This window comes from Chiloscyllium plagiosum, unplaced genomic scaffold (assembly GCF_037043375.1).
Source record: "Chiloscyllium plagiosum isolate Xiang-an unplaced genomic scaffold, Cpla_swu_hap1 HiC_scaffold_6, whole genome shotgun sequence".
In the NCBI taxonomy this organism is placed as follows: domain Eukaryota; kingdom Metazoa; phylum Chordata; class Chondrichthyes; order Orectolobiformes; family Hemiscylliidae; genus Chiloscyllium; species Chiloscyllium plagiosum.
Window position 1 is genome coordinate 58,400,767 of NW_028270144.1, and position 25,960 is coordinate 58,426,726.

General features: G+C 38.3%; 1 protein-coding gene across 9 annotated transcripts in view; it reads right to left on the reverse strand.

Annotated features, from left to right (window-relative positions):
- The window catches only part of LOC122550578 (protocadherin Fat 3-like), an 801,871-nt gene that overhangs the window by 180,699 nt on the left and 595,212 nt on the right, over positions 1–25,960 (reverse strand). For all 9 annotated transcript variants that reach the window (XM_087988029.1, XM_087988032.1, XM_087988030.1 and 6 more), the window contains 2 exons: positions 20,217–20,356; positions 5,049–5,324 (listed from right to left, as the gene is read on the reverse strand). In XM_087988029.1, coding sequence (XP_087844155.1) covers positions 5,049–5,324; positions 20,217–20,356 — 416 coding nt within the window. The remainder of the gene's footprint in view (positions 1–5,048; positions 5,325–20,216; positions 20,357–25,960) is intronic.

Sequence of the window (25,960 nt, forward strand, 5' to 3'; positions counted from 1 at the left end):
GCTAAATGTGAGGAGTTTCACTTTGGGAAGAATAACAGGAAGGCAGAATACTAGGTCAATGGAAAAATTCTTGGTAGTGTGGATGTGTAGAAGGATTTTGGTGTCCTTGTACATAGATCCCTGAAAGTTGCCACCCAGGTTGATAATGTTTTTAGGAAGGCATACGGTGTGTTCAGTTTTATTGGGAGAGGGATTGAGTTCTGGAGCCGTGATATGATGCTGCAACTGTACAAAACACTAGTGTGGCCTCACTTGGAATACCTGCGTGCAGTTCTGGTCCCCCCATTACAGGAAAGATGTGGAAACATTTGAAAAGGTGCAGAGGAGATTTACTAGGATGTTGCTTGGTCTGGAGGGAAGGTCTTATGAGGAAAGGCTGAGGTCTGTTCTCATTGGAGAGAAAGTGGCTAAGAGGAGATTTAATAGAGACATACAAGATGATCAGAGGATTAGATAGGGTAGACAGTGAGAGTTTTTTTTCCTAGGATGATGATGTCAGCTTATACGAAGGGGTGATAGATTTAAGACAGATGTCAGAGGCAGGTTCTTTATTCTAAGAGTGCTAAGAGCGTGGAGTGCTCTGTCTGCCATTGTAGTTAACTCAGCCACATTAGGAACATTTAAACAGTCCTTGGATAAGCAGATAGTGTAGGGAGGATAGGCTTACGTTAGTTCACAGGCTGGCGCAACATTGAGGGCCGAAGAACCTGTTCTGTGCTGTATTGTTCTATTTTCTATGTTTGTGCCTGCAAACAACACTGTCTAAGTTTGGTACTATGCTGTTGTAATCAAACTAATTTAGCAAATCATTATTTAGCATTTGAAAAAAAATTAAATTGCTGAGGAGGAGAAACTAATTTTAAAAGGAATTCTGCTCCTCACTACTAATTAGTGATTCCCATTGAGGATAAGAATCTATGCCGATGCAATGCAAGGACACAGAATCACATAGCTGTACATCATGGAAACCGATCCTTTGGTCCAACTCATCCACGCTGACTAGATCTCCTAAATTAATTTAGTCCCATTTGTCAACATTCGGCCCATATCTCTCTAAATCCTTCCTATTGATGTACCCATCCAGATGTCTTTTAAATGTTTTAATTGTACCAGCTTCCACCACTTCCGCTGGCAGTTCATTCCATACACACATCACCTCTGTATGAAAATGTTGCCCCTTAGGTCCCTTTTAAATCCTTTCCCTCTCACCTTAAACCTATGCCCTTGAGTTTTGGACTTCCAAGGGAAGGATTTCACCCCAGGGAAAATCCTTGGCTGTTCACCCTACCCATGCCCCTCATAATTTTATAAACTTGTATAAGGTTGCCCCTCAGCCTCCGATACTCCATGGAAAATAGCCCCAGCCTATTCAACCTCTCCCTATAGCACAAATCCTCTAATCCAGGCAACATGCTTATAAATCTTTTCTGAACCCTTTCAAGTTTCACAACATCCTTCTGATAGGAAGGAGACCAGAACTGCAATATTCCAAAATTGGCCTAACTAATGTCCTGTACAGCTGCAACATGACCTCCCAACTTCTATACTTAATGCACTGACCAATAAAGGCAAGCATGCCAAACACCTCCTTCACTATTCTGTCTATCTGCAACTCTGTCCTGCCCTGATTTGCCTTTCCAAAATGCAGCACCTCACTTTTCTCTAAATTAAACTCCATCTGCCACTCCTCAGCCCTCCAGCCATCTGATCAAGGTCCCATTGCATTCTGTGGTGAATTTGCCTGTAATGTCCCTTACTACTTAACGGCAGCATGATTAATTTGTGTTTTTTTTAAACTGGGATTGTGACAGCAAACAAACATCAACTTGGTTGGAAACGAAAACTATTCTAACTCCAGATCTCATTCCCATTTTATCATCCACACAATCCCCTTTGAACAAGGTGCCCATCCACTTCCCAAAATGAGATTTTGTTGTCATTTTTGTTTTCTAGAGGCCTATTCAAAACCAATTAAATAAAGACTGCATTGACTTGCAGGTTGGTCACCAAAACTGCTCAAACGTGGAGATTCTCATTAACAAGTTGCTAGGCTCTGCCGTGGTTCTCTGATATTCACTTCAAAGAGGTGATGCCAAAGAAAGATATTCTGTTTTCTAGTATTAGGAAGAATATATATATATATATATATATATATGGATATAAATGTAAGAAATGCTTCAAGGACTTGACAAGTACAGTAAATATTAGTAATAGAAACACTGAAAGGTTACACACAGAAAGAGGCTGTTGCGTCCATTATGTCTGGCAAATTCTAGTCTCACCTTCCAGTATCTGGTCTGTAGCATTGCAGGTTATAGCACGACAGCTCCAGATTCACATTCCTTTCAAACAAGTGGAGGAGTTCTGTTACAAGATCTGCCTGTGAGGAGGATTTGTTCTGTCTTTATTTTTGAAAGCAAGTACTGTAAATGTGGAGATGAGCTGGCTGCTTTGAGCCCAGTTAGCTTTGTTTTCTATTAAAAAGTTGAAATAATAGAAGCAGGAATGGGTGGGATCAAGCTCCCAGTGAACTAGGATTTAAGTTTTAGCTTTCAGCTGTTGCTGGGGTCTTGACGCTGGATGTGGAAGTTAATATTTCTTTCTCTGTTACAGTTAAAAGCTGAGTTCTCTTCCTGCTGCTCAATTGCATGTGAGATAATGTCTTTTGTTAACTTTGCCTTTACTAAGGATTTGTTTATGGGATGTTACTATATTGGAACAATTGCTGTTTAGTTGTTAAATAACCTATTGTTCTGAAAAGTTTTCTAGTCGAGTTATTATTTCAATTCTTCTTTGTTTTGTTTGTACTTTAATTATTGTGTAAAAATAAAGTATGGTTAGCTTCAAGCTTGGTAGTTTCACCAATCAAATTGCATTCATAACACTATGCCTTACACCTGCCTTTAAAAATAAAAAAAATGTTGGGGCCTAGTCTATCATCTTAATAATATTTTGAGGGGGTTTGGTCTGGTTATAACAGTTCTGTCTCCACTACCAAACAAGGCAGAAAAGTCCAAACATCTACCAATCTCTGGGGAAAAGACGTTTTTCATGTCCCCTCTAATTCTTCTGCCAATTACGTTAAATCTACACTCTGGTATCTGACCTATTTGGTAGGGGAAGCAGGCCTTCCTGCCTATTGTATCAAGTGCTCTCCTAACTGTACACAAAATTCCAGCTGTGGCTTAATCAATGTTTTATATATTTCTGGCATTATATCACAGCTTTGGTATTCCACACATCATCAATGCAAAAGAAGCATTCCATGTGCTTTCATTGGCAGATGCGGTTCAATCGGGACAAATGTAAGGTGATGCATTTTAGAAGGTCCAATTCGAGAGTGAACTCTATGGTAAATTAAAAAGCCCTGGGGAAAATTAATGTACAGAATGATCTGGGTGTTCAGATCCATTGTACCCTGAAGGTGGCAACGTAGGTTGCTAGAGTGGTCAAGAAGGCATATGGAATGCTTCCCATCGGATGAAGTATTTAGTACTAGAGTTGGCAGGTCATGTTACAGTTGTATAGGACTTTGGTTCTACCACATTTGGAATACTGCATACATTTCTGGTCATCACGTTACCAGAATGATGTGGTTGCTTTGGAGCAGGTGCAGAGGAGTTTCACCAGGATGTTGTCTGGTATGGAGGATGCAAGCTATGAAGGGAGGTTGAGTAGATTAGAATTATTTTCATTAGAAAGGAGGAGGTTGAGGGGGGGACCTGATTCAGATCTACTACATCATGAGAGATATAGACAGGGTGGATAGCAAGAAGCTTTTTTCCCCAGAGCGATTCAATTACTAGGGGTCATGAGTTCAAGCTGAGAGAGGAAAAGTTTAAGGGGGAATTTGCATGGAAAGTTCTTTACGCAGAGGGTAGATTAGATTATTAGATTAGATTACATTACAGTGTGGAAACAGGCCCTTCGGCCCAACAAGTCCACACCAAAGCGTAACCCACCCATACCCCTACATTTACCCCTTACCTAACACTACGGGCAATTTAGCATGGCCAATTCACCTGACCTGCACATCTTTGGACTGTGGGAGGAAACCGGAGCACCCGGAGGAAACCCACGCAGACACGGGGAGAACGTGCAAACTCCACACAGTCAGTCGCCTGAGGCGGGAATTGAACCCGGGTCTCAGGCGCTGTGAGGCAGCAGTGCTAACCACTGTGCCACCGTGCCGCCCACGTAGTGGGTGCCTGGAAAGCATTGCCAGCGAAGGTAGTAGAGGCGGGCATGATAGCGTCACTTAAGATGTAACCAGACAAATACATGAATGGGCAGGGAGCAGAGAGATAGAGATCCTTGGAAAATAGGAACTGTTTCAGATAGAGGATCTGGATCAGCACAGGCTTGTAGGGCCTAAGGGCCTGTACCTGTCCTGCAATTTTCTTTGTTCTTTGCCATTGCATCAGCTTGTCCTGCCATGTACTTTCATGGACATGTGGACATGCTCCAACGTTTCTCACTTCATCTATCTGTCTCAATACCCTGTTTATTGTGTATCTCCTAGCTTTGCTTGCCCTCCCCAAACACATTACCTCACACTCCTCTGGAATGAATTCTAGTTGCCTCTTTCTCACCCACTCAGCCAAATCATTAGCATCCTTTTGGAATCGAGTTATCCTTTAAACTAACAACTGCTTGATAAATTTTAGTGTCATCTACAAATCTGTTAATCATGTAGCTTACATTTAAATTCAAATTATTAATTTCTCCATAAACAATTACACTCCATACAGCACATTCCTCAGTACCTATTCACGGGGGAATCTCTCGCTAATCAATTGAATTTAACAAGTACAGTAAAGACAGTAAAATGGCTAGTTTCAGCAAAGATAGGGATAATCAAAATAACACACACAAATGCTGTCATCTATAATCTTCAGTGGTCTCTTAACAAGAATCCGCAATAGAACTTTGAAGCAAAAGAGGTACCTTCAAATAGAATACATGTTGTAAATGCTTATCGGTTTTGATGTGAAGAGATGTTCCTCAAAAAGGCAAATTCTGAAAATGTTGTTTGAACACTCACTTACCATTACAGTCAAACTATGCTGAGCCTGTGCTTCATGATCCACTTTTTCAGCTATGCTCAGCATTCCTGTATTATGATCAAGATGAAATTTACGGAGGCTTATGGGATCTATACTGCTGTGTATAGAGTATGTTAACTTGCTTTTCTCATCCCTGTCAGTAGCTTTGATGTGCAGAATTTCAGTATTTATGGCAGCATCTTCAGAAATGGTAACATCATAGCTTGGCCTGGAGAACACAGGTCCATTATCGTTATTGTCGAGTATTCTGACAAATACCTGTAAGTCCAAACAGTGCACAATTAGAGATTTAGCTCAATGATTATAACAATGAGCTTTCAAACATAAGTTATGAATTTTCTGCACTGTACATTTTGGTAATTTGACATTTTTCTACAGTAAACATGCAAGATATTTCGTATTTGAAAGGAAGGACAGAATGTTCCAAGGAGGTAGGTCAGGAACAATCTGGAAACGAGGGCATTAGGTCAATGGTCCACACATTTCTGTCCCCATAAGAGGTGGACACCAATGGCTACTCACCTGCTAAAAGCCAATGAATTTGGAAATGCTGTCTTATGAGGCCCCAGTTGAGGGTAAAGCTCAGTACACACTTGGAGGTGGTTTGCTCATATCTCATATCTGCTCAGCGGGCCCATGAGTCCTCCTATCATTCTCTCTCCATCCTAGAGCTATTTCTGCCACAAGGGCACAGAGCTGCAGCCACAGGTCATACTTTGATCACAAATACATTTTTTAAAAAATTTCATACATTTCTTGAAGATGCCTTCATCTCAGGTTGCCCCTAATTTCTCATGCCTGTCACAGCAGCACCAACATGCTCCAGTGCTCATAGAGTGGATTCTGATAAAATCATGCAGAAGGGTGACCAGGCGTCATTAACATGGTAGGAATCTACTTGTGGTCTGGACCTAAGCACATTTTTAAAGGCATTAAGATCCCATTATTTGGAGTTTCAAAAATGTTCAATATTATAATAAATGTAAAGAAACATCATTGATAAAATCTTAAAGCTATAATGAAAAGATAACATAACTTAGTCACCAATATTCTCTTTCAAAGATTTCTGACATCGCAATCGTCCGTAAGATCACAATCTGACTGACTAATGTGAGTCTAAACCAAAATATGGAGATTTGAAGTGTTGAAGATACAAATTCTACTATGATATCCACTGTTTTTAAGAATCTTATGGTTAAACTGTCATAGTCAGCTATTTACAATCAATTTTAATGGTTGAGATGAAGAGAGAACACGGCATTAAAGTTTGTTAATACGACAAAGATAAATGGAGATCTACGTGAGGAAGCAAGAAAGTGACAGTTAACAAGATACAGGCAGATTAAGTGATTAGCAACAAAATGGCAGACAGAAAATAATATGGGGATGTGACAAGTTACTTGCTTGAAGGAAAAATAGAAATACAAAATATGTTTTGAAAGGTGTGAAATTTGAAAATGTTAATTATTAGAGAGACTTTGGACAAAAAGTCGTCGTGCAGGTACAGCAAACACTTAGGAAAAGGTAAATGTTATATTTGTTTTTATTGCGATGGGATTGGAATACAAGAATAAGCAAATCTTGCTTGAACTGTATATGGATACCACATGACTAAGTATATTTAAAGCTGAGATAGAGAGAGACTGTCCTTATCTCAAGGCTCCAAGACTACATATGTGAAATTGGGAGTTGAGGCTGAATATCAACTGGATGTACTGAATGATTGACCATGAACAAGGTGTTATATGGTCTATTTTCTGCTACTATTGTAGTTTATATTTGTGATTTCAAAAAAAAGCTTTTTTTCTCCAGAACTTTACACAGTTTAGGAATATTTTACAAAATAGCAACTATTAAAATAAATATTAACCACTAATAACTAAGTTAGACAATGTAGGAACATAGAAACAGGAGTCAGCCGTTTGTCCCTTCGAGCCTGTTATATTACTTAGTAAGATCATGGCTGAGCTGTTGTGGTCTCAACTGCACTTTCTTGTCTGCACTTCATAACACTACACTCCCTTGTCTGACAAAAATTAATTTAAGAGGGAAAGTGAGGGCTGCAGATGCTGGAGATCAGAGCTGAAAATGTGTTGCTGGAAAAGCGCAGCAGGTCAGGCAGAATCCAAGGAACAGGAGAATCGACGTTTCGGGCATATGTTTAATCCAGCTTTTAATTAATTTAAAGAGCCAGCCTCAACTACCTTCTGGGGAATGGCAGTCCACACTCTAATGACCCTTGGAGAGAAAAAGTCTTATCTGTCTTAAAAGCTGGCCCATTATTCTTAAACTATGTCCCCTCATTTTGGTCTTTTCCATAAGAGGAAACATTCTATTGGTATCCACCGTATCCAGTCTGTTCAAGATCTTATAGGTTTCAATAGGATCATCTAATTATGGTAAAATTGAATGGTTATGGACTTTGTCTGTTCAATCTTTTTTTCATAAGGTTTTCAACCCAGGAATGAGCTGAATAAACATTCTCTGAATTGCTTCTAAATGTAGTAAGACAACTATGTATCCTAAAGTAATGATAATAGTCAAATAACATTTCATTGACAACATCCAAAAGTGTGGAAAGTGCTTCCAAATTTTTGTTTTCAATGTGGAAATTATATTTGTATTGAGGCTTCCATTACAAACATTAATGACTGACTTCAAAATGACTTCAAGGATAATGAACAAGCTCAGTTACATTAATAAAGGTTACTAAGAACAACCCAATGATGAATGTCAATTTGTTTTTGAGGTATGCTACTTAAGTATCTTATACTAAACACTTTTCAGAGGGTTGAAGAATAGAACATTTTTATTTTTCTTAAAATGAGAAATACATTGAAGGAAATGTGTGCTCTTTTTTGGTAGCAGGTTTCCAGTTATTTATAATCGTTAATCATAAGCAAAGTTTTAGTAAAAGGAAACTACAATGTTATCTTTTACACCAGGTGATTATGAAAGCATAAAATTCAAAAGAAATTGCATAATTAAGGCTAGCTTCATAATTTTTCTTTCCACAGTAATCTTTTGATTGTAGTCTTGACTAGCACATCATGAATTTTGGCCGACTGATTAAATGTGGTCTTCTCCACATTGGGGTACAGGGCACATTTCACCGAGCATCTCAGCCAGGCCTTAAGGGGCCGACCTGACCTACAAGTCATCGCCCATTTTACTTCCCCTTCCCACCCCCTTTCTGACATGACTTTTCTTGGCCTCCTCCATTGCTACAGTGAATCAGACCGCAAGTTGGAGGAACAACTCCTCATCTTTCGCCTGGGCAGCCTACAACCTGGAGGACTTAACATTGAGTTCTTCAATTTCAAATAATCTCTCTTCCCATCCCCTGACTCCCTTCCACTCCTCTGATCAATCCTTCCTTTCAGCTACTAACCGGATTCATTCCTCTCATTGACCAATCAGGTCATATAGTCTACCTGTGTTCACCTATTCCTACCTCACTACCCCGCCTTCAATTGGTATGAAGGTACGAAGTTAAATACAGTTAATAGATGTCTAAAGAGACTTGGGGTTCAGGTACATAGATCTCTAAAATATCACAAACAGGTGTAGAAAATAATCAAGAACATTAATGGAATGCTGACCTTTATATTCAAAGGGCTGGAGTACAAAGATGCAGAAATTATGCTGTAGTTATACAAAAGCCTGGTTAGCCCCACTTGCAGCAGGTCTTGGCTGCAACTTAGGAATGATATATTGGTTTTGCAGGAACATATGTTTACAGAAATGATATTCAGACTTCAAGTTACAAATTAGGCCTGCTTTCTCTTCAAGTTAGAAGGTTAAGGGGTGAGCTGATTGAAGTCTTCAAGTTATTAACAGAAAAAGACAAGGTAGATGAAGATAAACTTTTTCTACTCATTGTGGATTCTAGAATCAGGCAGTATAGTCTGAGAGGTTGCTTTTCACACTGGAGACCTGTGACCAGTGGTGTGTCACAAGGCTTGGTGCTGGATCTACTGCTTTTCATCATTTATATAAATGATTTGGATGTGAACAATAGAAAATAGGGTTAGTAAATTTGCAGATGATGCCACAACTGGAGGTGTAATGGACAGCGAAGGAGGTTATGCCAGAGTACAATGGGATCTTGATCAGATAGACCGAGGTTGAGCAGATGGAGCTTAATTTAGGCAAATAGGAGGTGCTGCATTTTGAACATTGGTTAGGCCATTTTTGGAATAGTGTGCAATTCTGGTCTCCGTGCTTATAGGAAGGATGTTGAGAAACTTGAATGGATTCAGAAAAGGTTTACAAGGATGTTGCCAGGGTTGGAGAGTTTGACCTATAGGGAGAAGTTAAATAGGCTGGGGCTATTTTTCCCGGAACATCAGAGCTAAGGAGTAACTTTATAGAGGTTTATAAAATCATGAGGGGCGTTGATAGGGTAAATAGACAAAGTCTTTTGCCTAGGGTCAGGGAGTTAAAAACTAGAGGGCATAGGTTTTGAGGTGAGAGGGAAACGATTTAAAAGGGACTTTAGGGGCAACTTTTTCACAGAGAAGGTGGTGCATGTGTGGAATGAGCTGCCAGAGGAAGTGCTGAAGGCTAGTATAATTACAGCATTTAAAAGGGATCTGGATGGGTGTATGAAAAGCAAGGTTTTAGAGGGATACGGGCCAAATGCTGGCAAATGGCACTAGATTTATTTCGGATATCTGGTCAGCATGGACAAGTATGACCAAACGTAAGCAAAGGTATTAAGGGATAATGGCCAAAAGCAAGTATATGGAATTGCATCACAGATCAACCATTATTTCACTGAATGGTGGAACAGGCTTGAGGGGTTGAATGACTTACTCATGTTCAATTGTTGTTAAGCACGAGTGGCCATCAACTAAGATACCAGTTTGTTGGAAGGTGAGGTTTCAAGCAAATCCCACTGTAGATGGCTCTGATGGGCTCTTCGATGGGATGGCCCACAGGAAAAAAAGCTAGTAGTAAATACATAACTAAATGCTTGGTCTATTGTAAAGTCAGCTATAAAGCCTATGTTCATATTGAAGTGGATGGAAGAGTTCAACAAAAATCTGGCACAGGAACTTGTGCAGGGTTTTGGACCCAATCTTTTCAGCATTGAAATGATGGTCAAATCTGTTTACATTCTTGTAGAACCAAATATGATGCAGCATCTGATGGCAATGGTGCAGCAAACACCTAACATTTGAGTGAAGTGGAAGCTTAGATTGCTATCATGATTTAGGATTACAGTATAGAAAGGGGTTTACAAAATATTACAGCAGGCTAAAATTCTAAGACATTATTAGGATATTTGAGGTGCTCTCCCAGAGTTTCATCAGTGGTTCCATAGTTCAGAAAGACAGCATTTACATCCAGGAGGCCTGGATTCAAGTCCCATCTGTTCCAGAGATGGGCATTAACATTAGATTAGAAAATAGTACTTTTGTTCTCTGACCTGAATTGGGATTGGACTGGCAGCCTTTTTGTTTTACTATTTTAATTAAACTTTTTACTTTATTTTTAAGCGTGGACTGAATTGCAAAACTTGACTGCTTTGCAATAAAGGACTTAGGAAGGAATTGCTGTACTTTTAAAAACAAAGTTTCTGAAATTTGTAAACTGCATTTAGACGTTGCTTTGCAAGCAATGGGGGAAGGTGTAAGAGGATACAGCTTGGCATTGGTGTGTCCAAACAAATTGAAATTCACCAGCAAAAGGTTACTGATTGGTTTGTGGAATTGTGACCTGTCGTGGATGGCAAAGGTCATTAGCCTGATAACTCTGATTGGTTCCTGAGTAGCTTAACAGCTTCTGGGTGTGAACGATGCAATGAGAAGCCCTCAAACCTCTAGAAGGTGAGGTAGTGAGTCTCTTTCTCGCAAGTCTGTAAAATTTCCTGAAGATAAGACAGACAGTTGGTTTCTCCCACTAGTTACTCTAAGTGGTGGCCTTTAACCAGTAGCTCACCATGCGTGCCTCCTGAAAAGAAGTGAGAAGAAACTGGCAAACAGAGGTTGAAGAACCCAAATTCCTGCCAAGCAACAGGATGTTCGCAGCAAACCCTATGGACTGGCCCTACTGAAATGCAGTTCCCTGCCTTTTATAATGAAAGGGGAAATTATTATCACAAGTAATCAGCTGTGAACTTTCAACATAAAGTTGTACTGTGTGAGACACCAATCCCCTTTGAAGTCTGACCCAGTACAACCTTATGTTGAAAGTTCACAGCTGATTACTTGCAATTAGAAATTTACACTTTTGTAATAAACAGTAGTTCTAGTCAAGTACAGGAACCTAACCCGTTATCTGTAACCTGGGTCTATCCCAGTTAAATTTGGAACTTTGCATACTTGCATTTAGTTTAAACTTTTGCAACGACTCTAGGATTAGTGGAGCTTGGTTTCTAGCATGCTGTTCTCGTGAGGCATAACAACAGCATTAGGAAACCTGCTCACACTGGTAAGTGGATGGTGGAGCCACTTAGGACAGACTGTGATAAAATTGCCAAGTTGTTAATGCTGCTGGCAAATGTAGGTTTTCATCCTGACATTTCGGTTCAAAGATAGTTGATTCGTTACAACCCAATGATTCTATGACTTTAATTGATGATTTTCTTTAAATACTGTTGTGGAGATCTTTCCAATGATAAATATACATTCAGCAGTCTGAGATTAAGAGGGGGCAATAGTGGGATTATTGAACTGCAAGATGGCATAACAGAAATAAAATCAGTGTATGTCATGAACTACTGCTGTGTGTACATGCTCCTTTTTGGCAGAGAATAGCATCAATACCCTTCTCAATACTGTCCCTTATGACCAATACATTTCTTCTTATTCCTCCATCTTAAATGGTTTCCTTTCCCATGATCAGTTAACACATCTATCCGACAGCCCTCACTCTCTTCCAGACATTCTGAAAGAACTTCAAATCTGTTGGACATTCGCTGAGGCTCCTGCTCGAACCTGCAGCCACACTCTCCTGTCCCCGAGTACCCTAAATCAAATGAGCCAAAACTAAGTGATTACTTCCAAAGAACAGTCGTACTGGACTCAAAAAACCTGACTAGCTCAGTTTCTCCAGCACTTTTCAGACCTTCAGTATCAGCAGCTCTTTCTTATTACCTAAGAAATGTGACTGCTTCTTGGTACCATGAATCCAGATAAATTTCCCCCTCCCTCAAGCATTCTAGTGCCTGTAGTACATCCTCCAGTTCGTAAACACTGTGCCAGCAGTACAGCCCTTCTCTGAAACTCAAGCCCTCTTGAAATGAATACTAACATTGCATTCGCTTTCCTAACTGCCATCTAACCTACATGTTAACCTTTAGAGAATCCTTAACTAGGATCCCCAAGTCCCTTTGCGTTTCAGATTTCCAAAGCTTTTCCCCATTTAGAAAACAAGGTTTGCCTCTATTATTTACCAGCATTAAGAACCTCACACTTGCCCACATTATATTCTAACTGCCACTTTTTTGCCCACTCTCCTAGACTGTCCAAGTCCTTCCACATCCTCCCTGCTTCCTCAACACCACCTATCCCTATCTGTCTTTGCAAAATTAGCAATAATGTCCTCAGTTCCCCTGTCCAAATGCTGCTGGTGACTTCCACTCTGAAAACTAATGCAAAGCACCTAATCAGGTCCTTTGAATTCCCTTGTTCCCCAATACTATTTCCCCAATACTCATTTTCCAGGAGTCTAATGTACACGCTTGCCTCTCTCTTACCTTTTATTTATCTAAAATAACTCATGCAATCTTCTTTTATTTACAACCTAGCTTAACCTTATATTTCATTTTCTCCTCCCTTATTGCTTTTTTAGTTGTTATCCTCAGCTGGTTTTTAAAGGCTTCCCAATCCTTTGGTTTCCCACTAATCTTCACCACATTGTAACCATTTTCTTTCATGATTGTCTTGTATGATTGTTCTTCTTTGGGATGAAGTTCTGCTGTATCTCTTGAATTACACCAGAACTCCTGCTATTGCTGCTCCACTCCCTTTCTCTAACAAAGGGTCAGTTAGACTCGATACATCAGCCCTTTTCTCTCTTTACAGATGCTGCCAGACCTGCTGAGATTTTCCAACATTTTCTCTTTTGGTTTCAGATTCCCCCATCCACAGTAATTTGCTTTTATCCACTGCCTTTCTTGCTAGGCTCCCCTTCCAATCAACTCAAGCCAGCAACTCCCTCACATCTTCATAGTTACATCTCAATTTCTTGTGCTGCGACACTCAGTTGACGCAAATACAAATGTATGCCAGAGTCTAGGCAGGACAGTAAAACACTGATATGAGAAACGAAGGTCAGAGAATGGCAGGAAAGCATAGCGAGAGAAAAAATACTTAAAGCACACCAACAAAAGACTAGATACAGTAATACAAAGGTATAAAAAAAAAACTAAAGGCTAAGTATCTGAATGCAGTATCCTTTATAACAAAGTAAATAAATTGATAGTACACACTAAAATATAATTTTTTAGCCATTATGGAGACATGACTGCGTGATTACAATGGTTGAATGCTGAATATTTTTGAGGCATGAAAGACTTTCAAGAGAACCAGAAAACTTGATAAAAGTGAAGGGATAGCACTTTTAATCAAAGATCGCATTGGTTCAATAGTTAAAAGTGACAATAGTTGAGGCAATCAGGATGTCGAAACAGCCTGGGTGGAGTGGAGGAGCAGTTTTAGATAAGATTCCACTAGTGGAAATGGGCTACAGGCCCCCAAACATGAACCACTGTATAGGGCAAAGTAAACAAGAAAAAACATTGGGTTCTTGTAACAAAGGGACGAGAATCATGGGCGATTTTAATCTGCAAATGAATAAAAATCAGATTGTACAGTTCTGGTTTCAAGAGATATTATTGAATTGGAAAGGATGCAGAAAAGATTTAAAGATCATCAGACATCATAGAATCCTAAAATAAAAACTGAAAGGACTACAGATGCTGTAAATCAAAGTAAAGTAAAAAAATAAAATAAAATTGCTGGAAAACTCAGCAGATTTGGCAGCATCTTTGGACAGCAATCAGAGTTAACATTTTGGGCCTGTTCTGAGGAAGGGTCAGTTACAGCATTTAAAAGACATTTAGACAGTTCCATGAAAAGGAAGAATTTAGACTCTGTGGAGTTTACACATTTCCCAATGTCTGCGTGGGTCTTCTCCTGCAGTCCAAAGATGTGCAGGTTAAGTGATTTGGCCATGCTAAAAATATAGACCAAACGCAGGAAAACAGGATTAGTTTAGTTTAGGAAACCTGGTCAGCATGGACGAATTGGACCGAACAGTCTATTTCCATATGGCTCTACGACTCTTGTAACCTGGACAAGTAGTCTACAGAATGTTGGAGATTCTTTTTCTGAGCAGCATATTCTGGAACAATCAGGAAAGCAGGTTGCATTCAACTTGGTGTAGGTGATGAAGCATAGTTAATTCATAACTTCAGATTAAAAGCTCCAACCACAACATAATTGAAATTTGAAAGGGAAGTAGTAGATCTAAGACTAGTACATTAAACCTGAATAAGGGCAAATACATAACATGAAAGCTGAACTAGCTGAAGTGCTTGGATATTAGGCAAGGAGGTTGGTCAGTAGAAAAGCAGTGGGAGATATTCAAAAAGATATTTCACATTCCTGGAACCATTCCTGTAAATTCCTTTGCATTCTGCTTCTGCTTCTTATAATGTGGCACCCACAACTGTACTCTATACTCCAACTGAGTTCTAACAAGTGTCTTGTGCAAGTTCAGCATCACCTCCTTGCACTTCTACTCTGTCTTTATCAATAAAGTTGATGACACTGTATGCTTGACATACAACCTTCTGCAAGTCTATTGTATGGCACTGTATCAACATCTGGGAATTTATTTATAGCACAGTTTATTCTCAGTGAGGTTCTCTTACTGCTTTAAAACTCCAGCAGCTTCGGGAACATAATTTCCCCTCTAGAAATCCATGCTGACTCTTCCGAGTCAACTCATCTTTTCCCAAGTGATACTAATTCTTTCAAGAATATTTGTTTTTTGAAGCTTCCTCACCGTTAAATTGACTGGTCTGTAATTGTTGAGATAATCCTTACAACCTTTCTTGAGCAACATCCTAATGTCTGTAATTCTGGCAGCTTCCCTCAAGTCCAGCGAAGACTGATTATGGCTAGTGCCCCTGAAATCTCTACTTTCATTTCCTTCAAAAACCCTGGATGGCAAGAAATGACTAAAACATTAATTATGAGCAAGAAGGAAGCCAGCGAGAAATTAAAAATGGATACTAAATGGTTCTATAGGTCATCAAAAAGAGAAAAAAAAGCAAATAAAGTAAGTTTTGGTCCTCTCTTGAGAATAGGGTTGCACTAACAAATATCAAGAAAATGGTAGATTAAATAAACAAGGATTTTCCTCATATATTCACTATAGAGAATACAAAAAAAAACCGTGCAATAGTTGTAAATCAGATGATGAAAGGAAGAGAGGAATTGGAAGCAGTACTAAACTGACAAGTCCCCAGGTCTTGACAGATTTCATCCTTGCATCTTAAAATAGGTAGTCAATGCATTGGAAATAACTCACCATATATAACAGTTCACAGTCTAAATGTAGCTGAAAATGTGTTGCTGGAAAAGCGCAGGTCAGGCAGCATCCAGGGAACAGGAGAATCGACGTTTCGGGCATAAGCCCTTCTTCAGCCCTTCTTCGGGCTTATGCCCGAAACGTCGATTCTCCTGTTCCCTGGATGCTGCCTGACCTACTGCGCTTTTCCAGCAACACATTTTCAGCTCTGATCTCCAGCATCTGCAGACCTCACTTTCTCCTCACAGTCTAAATGTATTCAATAACTCTGATAGAATTAGAACTAAGTGAATAGTTAAGGTAAATAGATGCATCAATTGCACGTTCTAGTTTCTGTTCACAAACGTTTTATTTAATGCCTCCAATCTATTTCCATTTGGCACACAAAATCCTTGAAATATATTCCTTTATCTTTCTGTAGGCTTCCTACCTCCCACAGCTAATTTAACTTTTATAGAAAGGCCCCTGCCGACCATATGGTTCAATATATTAGCCACCAGCTGACGTCAACTGAAGTTAGATGTGGCTTATTGTGTTTTTGTTTAGTGAATAAAGATGAATAAAGTAAGCACTGAAATCTCAACATTCACATATGTATGCTTGTATATTTGAGCTTTATACTTTGTTGCTAAGACATTAAGACAAGAAATAGAGTATCTGAGGATTTTGATTAGGTGAGTGGTTTGTTTTCTTGGTTACTGAGTACCATTAAAAGATGTTTTTAAATAAATGTGTAAGTGTAAAATATTTGCATCAGTTGTTGAGGTGTTTTCCACTAAAATTAGTAAATACAGCTCAAATGTTGTAACTATGTCTACACTTACAGTTCATCTACAACGTCCATTTGAGAACATGTAGAGTAAAACTGTTCATATATCAATCGTCAAAACTGTATAACATATTTAAATATATCACCAACTGAGAATTTTGACAAATTAAACAAAAGTTAGCATGACAACAAAAATTATTTTAAAAATCCAAAACTTTTAAAATTAAATCTCTGAATACTTAATGAATATATGTCATGTTGGATGAATGCCATAAAATAAAATAGACTAATGCTTTATAAGAAACAGTTCCTGACTATTGCAGCCGCACAGTCAATGACCTTTTAAAAGCAGTTGAGGTTAATGAAAAAACTGAAAAAAACCTTTTCAAAACAAAATACATGAACCATTAACACTGATAATGTTCCCATTGTCAAGTACCATTATGACCCATTATTATTCTATCACTTAGCTGAAATAAAAGTGCATCTGTACAGCAGACTTTCAAATGATATTATAAATGAAACATTTTCAGGAACCATTTTATTTTTGAATCAGGTATAATAGTTACTCTAAAATAATTTCAAGTTGAATGATTCAGTTCCTTATATCTTGGCCAATAGCCATTTTCTAGTGAGTAATTCTCAGTTGAAGGTTGAATTTTATTCTACTGTGTATCTGGAACTCAACAGGAACCTGAAGGATGAGGGTAAAAATCTCAGTATCCCAACTCCAATTTCTTTTTCTCTGCCATTTCCTTCTCATATATGCAAATCTCTGCTACTTCCTGGATTTCCAGAAGGAGGGTGACAACAGGCTTGAGGAATTAGTCACAAGTGCTCAGGGATCATCAAATGCAATGAGAGCTTTCTCACACTACATTAATGCCACTCATCCTACTTATATTTGAAGGATGGCATACGAACTTGCTAATTCCTTGGTCCTTAAGTTCTTCTATCACATTCAATTCCCAGTGCCTTTTCTGGAACTCCAGTAATTATCCTATCGCAAAATTGCTAAGCTATTGTGGCTAGGTCCTCATATATTCCCGCTCAGTGCCAAGAGTGCAATAGAAAGCCTTTTATAGAAATATCATTCCACATCTCTGGTGCAGTGAGACTTGGACTGGGCCTCCATGTCCAGGATAGGGACACTACCACTGTGCTACAACTCTCCAATTTTAGAATTTTTGGCTGAATGCCCTTGTTGATCCTGAAGTACAATTTACATTTCTTTCTTATTTAACTGGAAATTAGCATGGAAAACAAAATGAATGCAAATGTTCAACCAGAATCCCTACAGTGTAGAAACAGGCCATTTGACCCCTCAATTCCACACTGGACCACAGAAGAGCATCCCACCCAGACCTACTATCCCCGTAGACCTGCATTTCCCATGGCTAATCCACCTAGTCTGCACATCTTGAGGGCAGCACGGTGACACAGTGGTTAGCACTGCTGCCTCACAGCGCCAGAGACCCACCTCAGGCGGGTTCAATTCCCACCTCAGGCGACTGTCTGTGTGGAGTTTGCACATTCTCCCAGTGTTTGCGTGGGTTTCCTCCGGGTGCTCCGGTTTCCTTCCACATCCAAAAATGTGCAGGTTAGGTGAATTGGCCTGGCTAAATTGCCCGCAGTGTTAGGTGAAGGGGTAAATGTAGGGGAATGGGTCTGGGTGGGTTGCACTTCGGCGGGTCGGTGTTGACTTGTTGTGCCGAAGGGCCTGTTTCCACACTGTAAGTAATCTAATCTAATCTTTGGTCTGTGGGAGGAAACCAGAGCACTCGGAGGAAGCTCACCCAGACATAGGGAGAATGTGTAAATTCCACACAAGGCTGGAATTGAACCCAAGTCCCTGGTGCTCTGAGGCAGGAGTGCTAACTACTGAGGCATCGTGCCACCCCATAGTGTTCCTTTCTTTAAGAAGGACACTTGGGTACTGTTCCCAGTGTCAGGAGGAGAGATCCAGAAGAACTTGATCTAAGGTTATAGGTAAAAGAGCCAAGGGAAAGCTGAGAAATTTTATTTTTATTTCAGTGAGATTCAGTAAGATCTAGAAGAAACACCTCAAATGGGTGATGACAGTTGATTAGGTCACAACTTTTAAAAGTGAGTTGAATACAAACTTGAAAAGGAACAAGTTACCCACTTAGGCATGGGGGAGTGGGGAGGAGAAAGAAAGTGAGTGTCAGAACTGGTTTTCAAAAAACCAGCATAAACATGATGGTTTCTCTTGTCTGCAAAATTCCTTGCGTTATATGATTTGGCAACTCAGGATCTCTCCTACTCTTACTCAGCTTTTGATCATATAAAATAGAATTACAAATTAGAACTGGAGACAATTACTTGGCCCCTACAGAAGTAAGCTTGAGGGGTGTGGCAATGAGGCACATGACCCAATCACTCACAAAGTGAACCATTTATGTCCCACCCAAGTGAACAGTAATAGGAATTAAACATTGAGGCAAGAAACTAGGAGCAGGCATATTGGAAGGAATTACATGCTGACAATCAACCTGTTTGGTCAGATTACAAATGTACATTACATTGCCAGGTTCTGCTGTAGGACAAAAACTCAGAGGTGGGGACACTGCACCACAAGACCACTTATGATAACAGGAGGATGTACAAAAAGCTACAAAAAGATAGTCATTCATTCATAATGTTTCACTTTATTTATAAAAAACTGTTTTTAAAACCTCAGGCAAATAGAAGTGTGAATATTCTCGACCTTTTCAATGGACTACGTATGGAGTTTTCCTCCTGTTGTTACATTCAAGCATCAATAACAGAAACTTCAAGCACTTGAAACTGCTCTATCTTATATAAACATTCTAGAATTTACAAAATAGATCACAGATCCAAAGCTGAGTAATGTTTAAACTGAGTAATATTTCATCACTCCTCTGGATTTCAGGACTCTCAGTTAAGAATGAAGTTTGGTCAAGAGTATAGGTGTAGGCTCATGGACTGAGTGAGCCTGCACTCTTAGAAAAGCCCCCTTGGGAAAAGTAGGGAACCTTGAAATAGGGGTGAGAAGCTCAGAATTTGGTCTTAACCATCATTTGCACCTCTTTTCTTATTCCTATGACGATTCAGGCTACAATCTTAAATTTGTTAATCCAGAGAAATAAAACCACTAGTCTGCCATAGTTAACTTTTCAAGGGACTATCCTATAAAGTTTTCTGCTTGTTGTTACGCTTTGACAAATGCTGTGCAGCTATGTCAAGTGCTATAATTTTCACTGTGCAATTCATATTATAAATATTTACAGCCATACACATATAAAAAGTTATGTTCAATAAGCAGTTCAGAAACAAGAAATGAAAACATCAGTCTAGATTAGATTACATTACATTACATTACAATGTGGAAACAGGCCCTTCGGCCCAACAAGTCCACACCGACCCGCCGAAGCGTAACCCACCCATACCCCTACATTTACCCCTTACCTAACACTACGGGCAATTTAGCATGGCCAATTCACCTGACCTGCACATCTTTGGACTGTGGGAGGAAACCGGAGCACCCGGAGGAAACCCACGCAGACACGGGGAGAACGTGCAAACGTGCAAGTCTAAGACCAAAGTATTTTTCCTCACCTATGAAAAGAAAATTTAATTCCAACAGTTCTGCTAACGATGCTAAATGAGAATCCCAAACAGCTAAACTGACAATAATTTTTAAGACAGCAGAAACAAATAATGTGATATGGCTTTCATCATTACTGAACATTGTATTACACAAGGACATATTATTAAAACACCAGGAAATGATGAACCTGAGCATTGTCATTTGCAATGCACTTTGAATTCATACACCCTGTCTGCTTTACCTGTGTGGTAGCTGAGTTTGTCCCATCTGTGACTTCCACAGTCATATTATATGTGGCCCTATGCTCAGTATCCAGTGGCTTTGCGATAACAAGTGTGCCAACACCCTTCTCTATTTCGAACACACTTTCATAATTTCCACCTGCAAGGTACAACATAAAATAAGAACTATGCAGTCAGTCTCAAGATAACAGACTGAAAAAGACAAAAATCACTTTAATCACCTCAGCTTTGAGTTCTAAAATCTAAATTTTATGTTCACCATGTGGATAGTAATGATCTCAAAGATTATTTTATAATCACAACAAACAGTCCTGAGTTTTGCAGTAGTCCCATCAATTTTTTTTGATCAGAAACTGCAGAAGTTCTTTTTAATTACAGATTCTCGACACTTCGAATTCCAAAGTAGGTATATCAAGACAAAGAGAAAAAGAATTGAAATGTCAGTTACAAATATATAAACACATGTCAATTTTTGCCAGAGAGAATTAAACCTTCACCATTTTCCAGTAATGACCCACCGTTATTGCTCTTAATGTAGTGTGTTAAATTAGTAATGGCTATCACAAACTCAGTTTCAACTTTTGCTGTATGGCAAGTCAAAATCAGCAAATTGAGATGTATTTCACACTTCAATATTCAAGATATAAAGGGTCGAGGAATATTCAAACTGAAAGACTAAAAAAGTGCGATTTCATGCAAATTATTTTTCTAGTGCTCTGGATTGGATTTATGTAATTATTAGAATAAAAGTCTTAAAGAGTTTGATGGGGCATATGAAAAAAGATTGTTTCCTCTAGTGGGATGGAACAGAGACAATAATCTTAGAGTAAGGACAGACATAAAAACAGACATAAAAGGACTTATTTCTTTTAGAAGACAGTGAACAGGTGGAATTCTATTCCGCTACGGGCTGTCAAAGCTGGATTGTTAAATAAATTCAAGATAGGAAAGTAGGAACAGGACTAGAGGAGTGCATCTGAGTGGGATGCAGTTTAAGAGCATTGGTGCAGAAATGACCTCTTTCTACACTTTAGGGATTCTAAGATTTTCAACATATTCAAGTCTAAGTTTCCATAACACACTGGGCAGAGAATTCTAAAGAGTCACAACCTTCTGAGTAATTCCTCCTCATCTTGGACCTAAGTGGCATCTCATATTTTTAAATATTGCCCCCTGTTCTAGATTCCTCAGCCAGGGAGAGCATCTTTCTTGCATCTACTCTGTCTAACCCATTAAGTATTGTAAGTTTTAATTAAATCGTGTGACATTTTTCAAAGCTTCAGAAAATACGGCACAGTTGACATTAATAATTACACATCTACATTTTCCAAATGCTCACCATTTAATAAACTTTCTGTACATCTGTTCTTCCTACAAAAATGGATAAATTCACAGGTTTACACATTATATTCTATCTGCTATGTTCTTACTCATTCACTAAGCCTGGTCAAACCTTTCTGAAGCCGCTTTACAACTTTCTTACAACACATTTCGCTTAGCTTAATATCTTCTGCAGATTTGGAAATATTTTACTAGCTCCCCTCCTCCAAATCATTGAGGTATTGTGAAGAGCTAGTACCAAGTACCAATTGTGGTTCCCAACTATTTGCAGACTGCCAATGCGAGAATGACTAATTTATTCATACTCTATTTTCTGCCTGTTGCCTATCATTAGTCCATGCCTCCAATCCCATTTGCTTTAAATTTTCCAACTAGCTTCCTGAGAGGGATTTTATGAAAAGTCTTTTGAAAATCTAAGTATACAACAACCATTGGCTGTCCTTTACCAATTTTATTAATAATATTTTCAAAAAAATCCAACAATTTATCAAACACAATTTCCCATTTGAAAATCCATGCTATTTCCGATCAGATCATTATTATCCAAGTGTCAATTTATCCCATCTTTTATAACAAATTCTAACATTTTCTCTAATATTGATGTAAGGCTAACAAGTCTCTGGTTCCCTCTTTTCTTTCTTACTCCCTTCTTAAACAATCGGGTTACATTTCTTACCTTCTAATCTGTAGGAATCCTTCCAGAAACTACAAAATTTTTAAAGATAATGCTAATATACTGATTATCTGTAGCCAGGTCCTTCAACACGTTGGGATATAGACCATCATTTCTTTGTGATTTATCATCTTTGGTTCTATTAATTTCTTCATTATAATTTCCTTATTAACACTAACTTATTTCAGCTCCTCATTCTCCTAGTCCCTTAGATTTCTAGCTTGGGATGACTTATGGTCTCCTTCTCAAGTTGAAGTCAATCACCCATGATAATTGTTTTGCCCATGCTACATGATTCTCTCATTTCCTGATTAATAGCATGCCCACACTATCACCACTGTTTGTCTGTAAATAATTCCAACCAGAGCCTACTGCCCACTGCTGTTTCCTAGCTCCACTCAAAAATTCCACACGTTGGAAAAACCATGGGAGATCCTTCCCTACTAATGAACTGATAGCAATGTAAACCCATCTTTTTGCCTGTCCATCCTAAATGTTTGATATTTTTGAATATTCCGTTCTCAGACCTGGCTACCATGCAGCCATGTTTCTGTAATGGCAATTAGATTAAACTCATGTATTTCCATTTGTGCCTTTAGATCATTCAAGTAGAAACAGACCAAGGTAGACATACTTTTAATCAGCAATGGAATCAAAAATTATGGGAATAAGGCAGGAAACTGGAGTTGAGAATTATCAGATCACCCATGAACTCAACCAATGGTAAAGCAGATTTGATGGGCTAAATGATCTTTTTCTGCTTTTATGACTTATGGTCTTATAGCAATACAAACATAAATTGTTGTTAGCAACTTTCATTATCTAGTTACATATGCTATTTGTAGTGAGGTGAAAGATAGCCTCACCTAGATATCTAATTTTACATTGCAATATAAGATGAAAATATGGAAATAATTTCTGATTTGAAATAGAGGTTAGTTCAACTCAGTCTGGCAAGCTGGTAGCGCAGAAATAGGCAGAACTGAAATTACAAGATAATTCACTACTCTGGACTCAGTCAGTTTAAATTATAGACAGCAATCAATAAAAAAAAAATCAATTCTATAAAAACAACCATCTCACAATATTAAAGATTTATAGGTCAAAGCTTTTCACTATCTAACTGTTTAAATATAATTATTTCCTTCTTCACCATTTTCTCCCCCTTTTGAGCACCTTTCCCAGCCCTCATTATTCATACATGAGCTTCGACTGTGAGTGCCAGTGAATTGGTCAATAGCTTAAATCACAAAGCTCAATCTCGTGCTAACCCAATATTCACATATGAATGTTCCATTGGGACAACTAGATAGTAATTAACCCTTACCCAAGAGCATTTAAACCAACATTAATGTTCTTATCGTTCCCTTGCTGAGAGCTACACACAAGGGGACTGAACATGGGATTTTGTTGAACAATGCAGTTGCACTATAGATTAAATAAGCTTGCTGAGTTATATTTATTTTGGGATGGAGGAAGTGGGTTAAATATGGCCTGTGCAACTTCAAGTTGATATTTCTAAATAATGCTTTTTGAAATACATTTTTCAAATAGAACAACTACAAAAATCAAATTTAAAACTATTTTGAAGTACAATTAAATCAAATAAAAAACACAGACCACGTTCAAACTAAAGAAAAACCTAATAACGATATTTTCAAGTATTGCCAGATATTTCAGTTAATTTAAAGCAATCTGATACAAGTAATAATAATCTTTGTTGCATGAGATGAGTGAATCCTAAACATTGTTTTTGATTTATGATAAAAACACTACACTGGAAAGCACATTTTCTAGACAGGAATAATGTAAAAACAACTGTTGCAGCGAAACAGCCACCATGCCAAAATATAGATCTGAACTTTCTTTGATTACTAGTTTCAAACAAAAATAACTTGTTAATGCCACATGCAGACCATTAAAAACACCACAAGAAATCAAAAAGATATTTTTTAGTTCTAATTTAGTTGGGTTCTGAGGAAGGGTCACTTGACCAGAAACATTAACTCTGATTTCTCTCCACAGATGCTGCCACACCTGCTGAGCTTTTCAACTTGGGACTAGGAGAATGAGGAGCTGAAATAAGTTAGTGTTAATAAGGAAATTATTTCAATTTCTATTTTTGTCTCTGGTTTACAGCATCCATTGTTCTTTGGGCTTTTAAAAGATATTTTTGGTTGGGACTAAGTTGTGATCAGGCTGGCAGTGGAGGGTATGATATGGGATGTAGTTGTAGTTAGAGGAATGAAATGACAGATTTTGAACAGCAATGGCAAACTCAGTAGAACCTTCATCTTGTGCATAAATTGTATATACAAGTTATTCTGTCTTTTCCCCTGAATCCAGGAGCTTTGAATTGAACTAAGATGGGCTTTGTCTTAAATTTAAATTTTTTTCTTATCTATATCTTGTTATTAATATAGATGCTGTGGTGTGCCAAGTTAAACATTTTTAACTTTTTGCTTTGTAAAAAGTGAAAGTGGAAACATTGTACTGTCCTGTTATATTTGAAATGGAATGCAGAGTAATTGAGAGGCTTTCTGTAACTGTCTTCAAGTCATCTACACATGTATCTTTACATCATTGCTTTAGTCTTAAGTATGCAGAGGTATTTCAAGAGGACATATATTATCAAATTAAATCTATGATGTCTTTACAACACACCACACAGGCGCAAATCATAAAGGTCTAAATCATTTTTGTGTCAAGTAAGATAGTTTTGTTATGTTATTTTGATTTCTTTTCAAATTAGATCTTTATGGGGTAGTCCTAAGTATTATCATTTAATGTCAAAGGGAGACTTGAGAAACCTTTCAACCAACTTCCATCTTAAATAACTTTGATCAGAAAGAAAATAAACCAAAAAACTGAGGATGCTGGAAATCAGAACCAAAACAAACATTGCTACAAAACTCTGAACTCAGGGAATTCTGCAAAAGGGTCACTGAAACTGAAACGTTAATTCTGCTTTCTCCCAACAGATGCAGCGAGACCTATTGTGTGTTTTCAAGCAATTTCTGTTTTTAATTAGAAAGACACAGATGAAGGCATGCACTGGTTCTCTGAAGGAATGGAAATTAAAAAGGTACATCCTTTCCAAATGGTGAGAAACACCTCCTTTTAAGTGGTTACCTGTAGTAAAAGTGGCAAAGTATCAGTGCAACCATTCCTTTCAACTACAAGCTATGTAATCAGACTTAACAAGCAGCAGTAAAATGCAGAAGGGGTGGGGGGGAATCAAAACAAAAAGTATGGTTAATAAATATATTCAAAAAATCTCAATAATACTCCAATTTCTTTCTCTAAATGAGCTAATTCTGCACTCTTTATGAGCAAGGTTCCCTATTGAGACCAAGGGAAGTATAGAACTTACCATTACATGTCTTGCAGAAAAACAAAGAAGGTGCAACTCAATAGTGTATCTTCAGGGTTTGCATGTTCTCAAATATTTCATAGCCAATGGATTACTTCAGATATGGACTTACCATTATAAAGTAGGAAAATATGTAGACCTTCTTATGCACTGCCAGACCAGACAAAAACTGAGGAGATAAACTATCAAAAATCTGTTTAACAATGTTGATGGAGGCATTAATTTGCTGGGGTGAGTGCAGGCTTGTTTCTTGGATATTTTTAACAGTATGCTTTTTTTATGTCCACCAGAGAAGGTACATTGGACCTTGATTTAATGCTGTATGTGAATGTTGGAAATGTTAGCATTGTGTATTC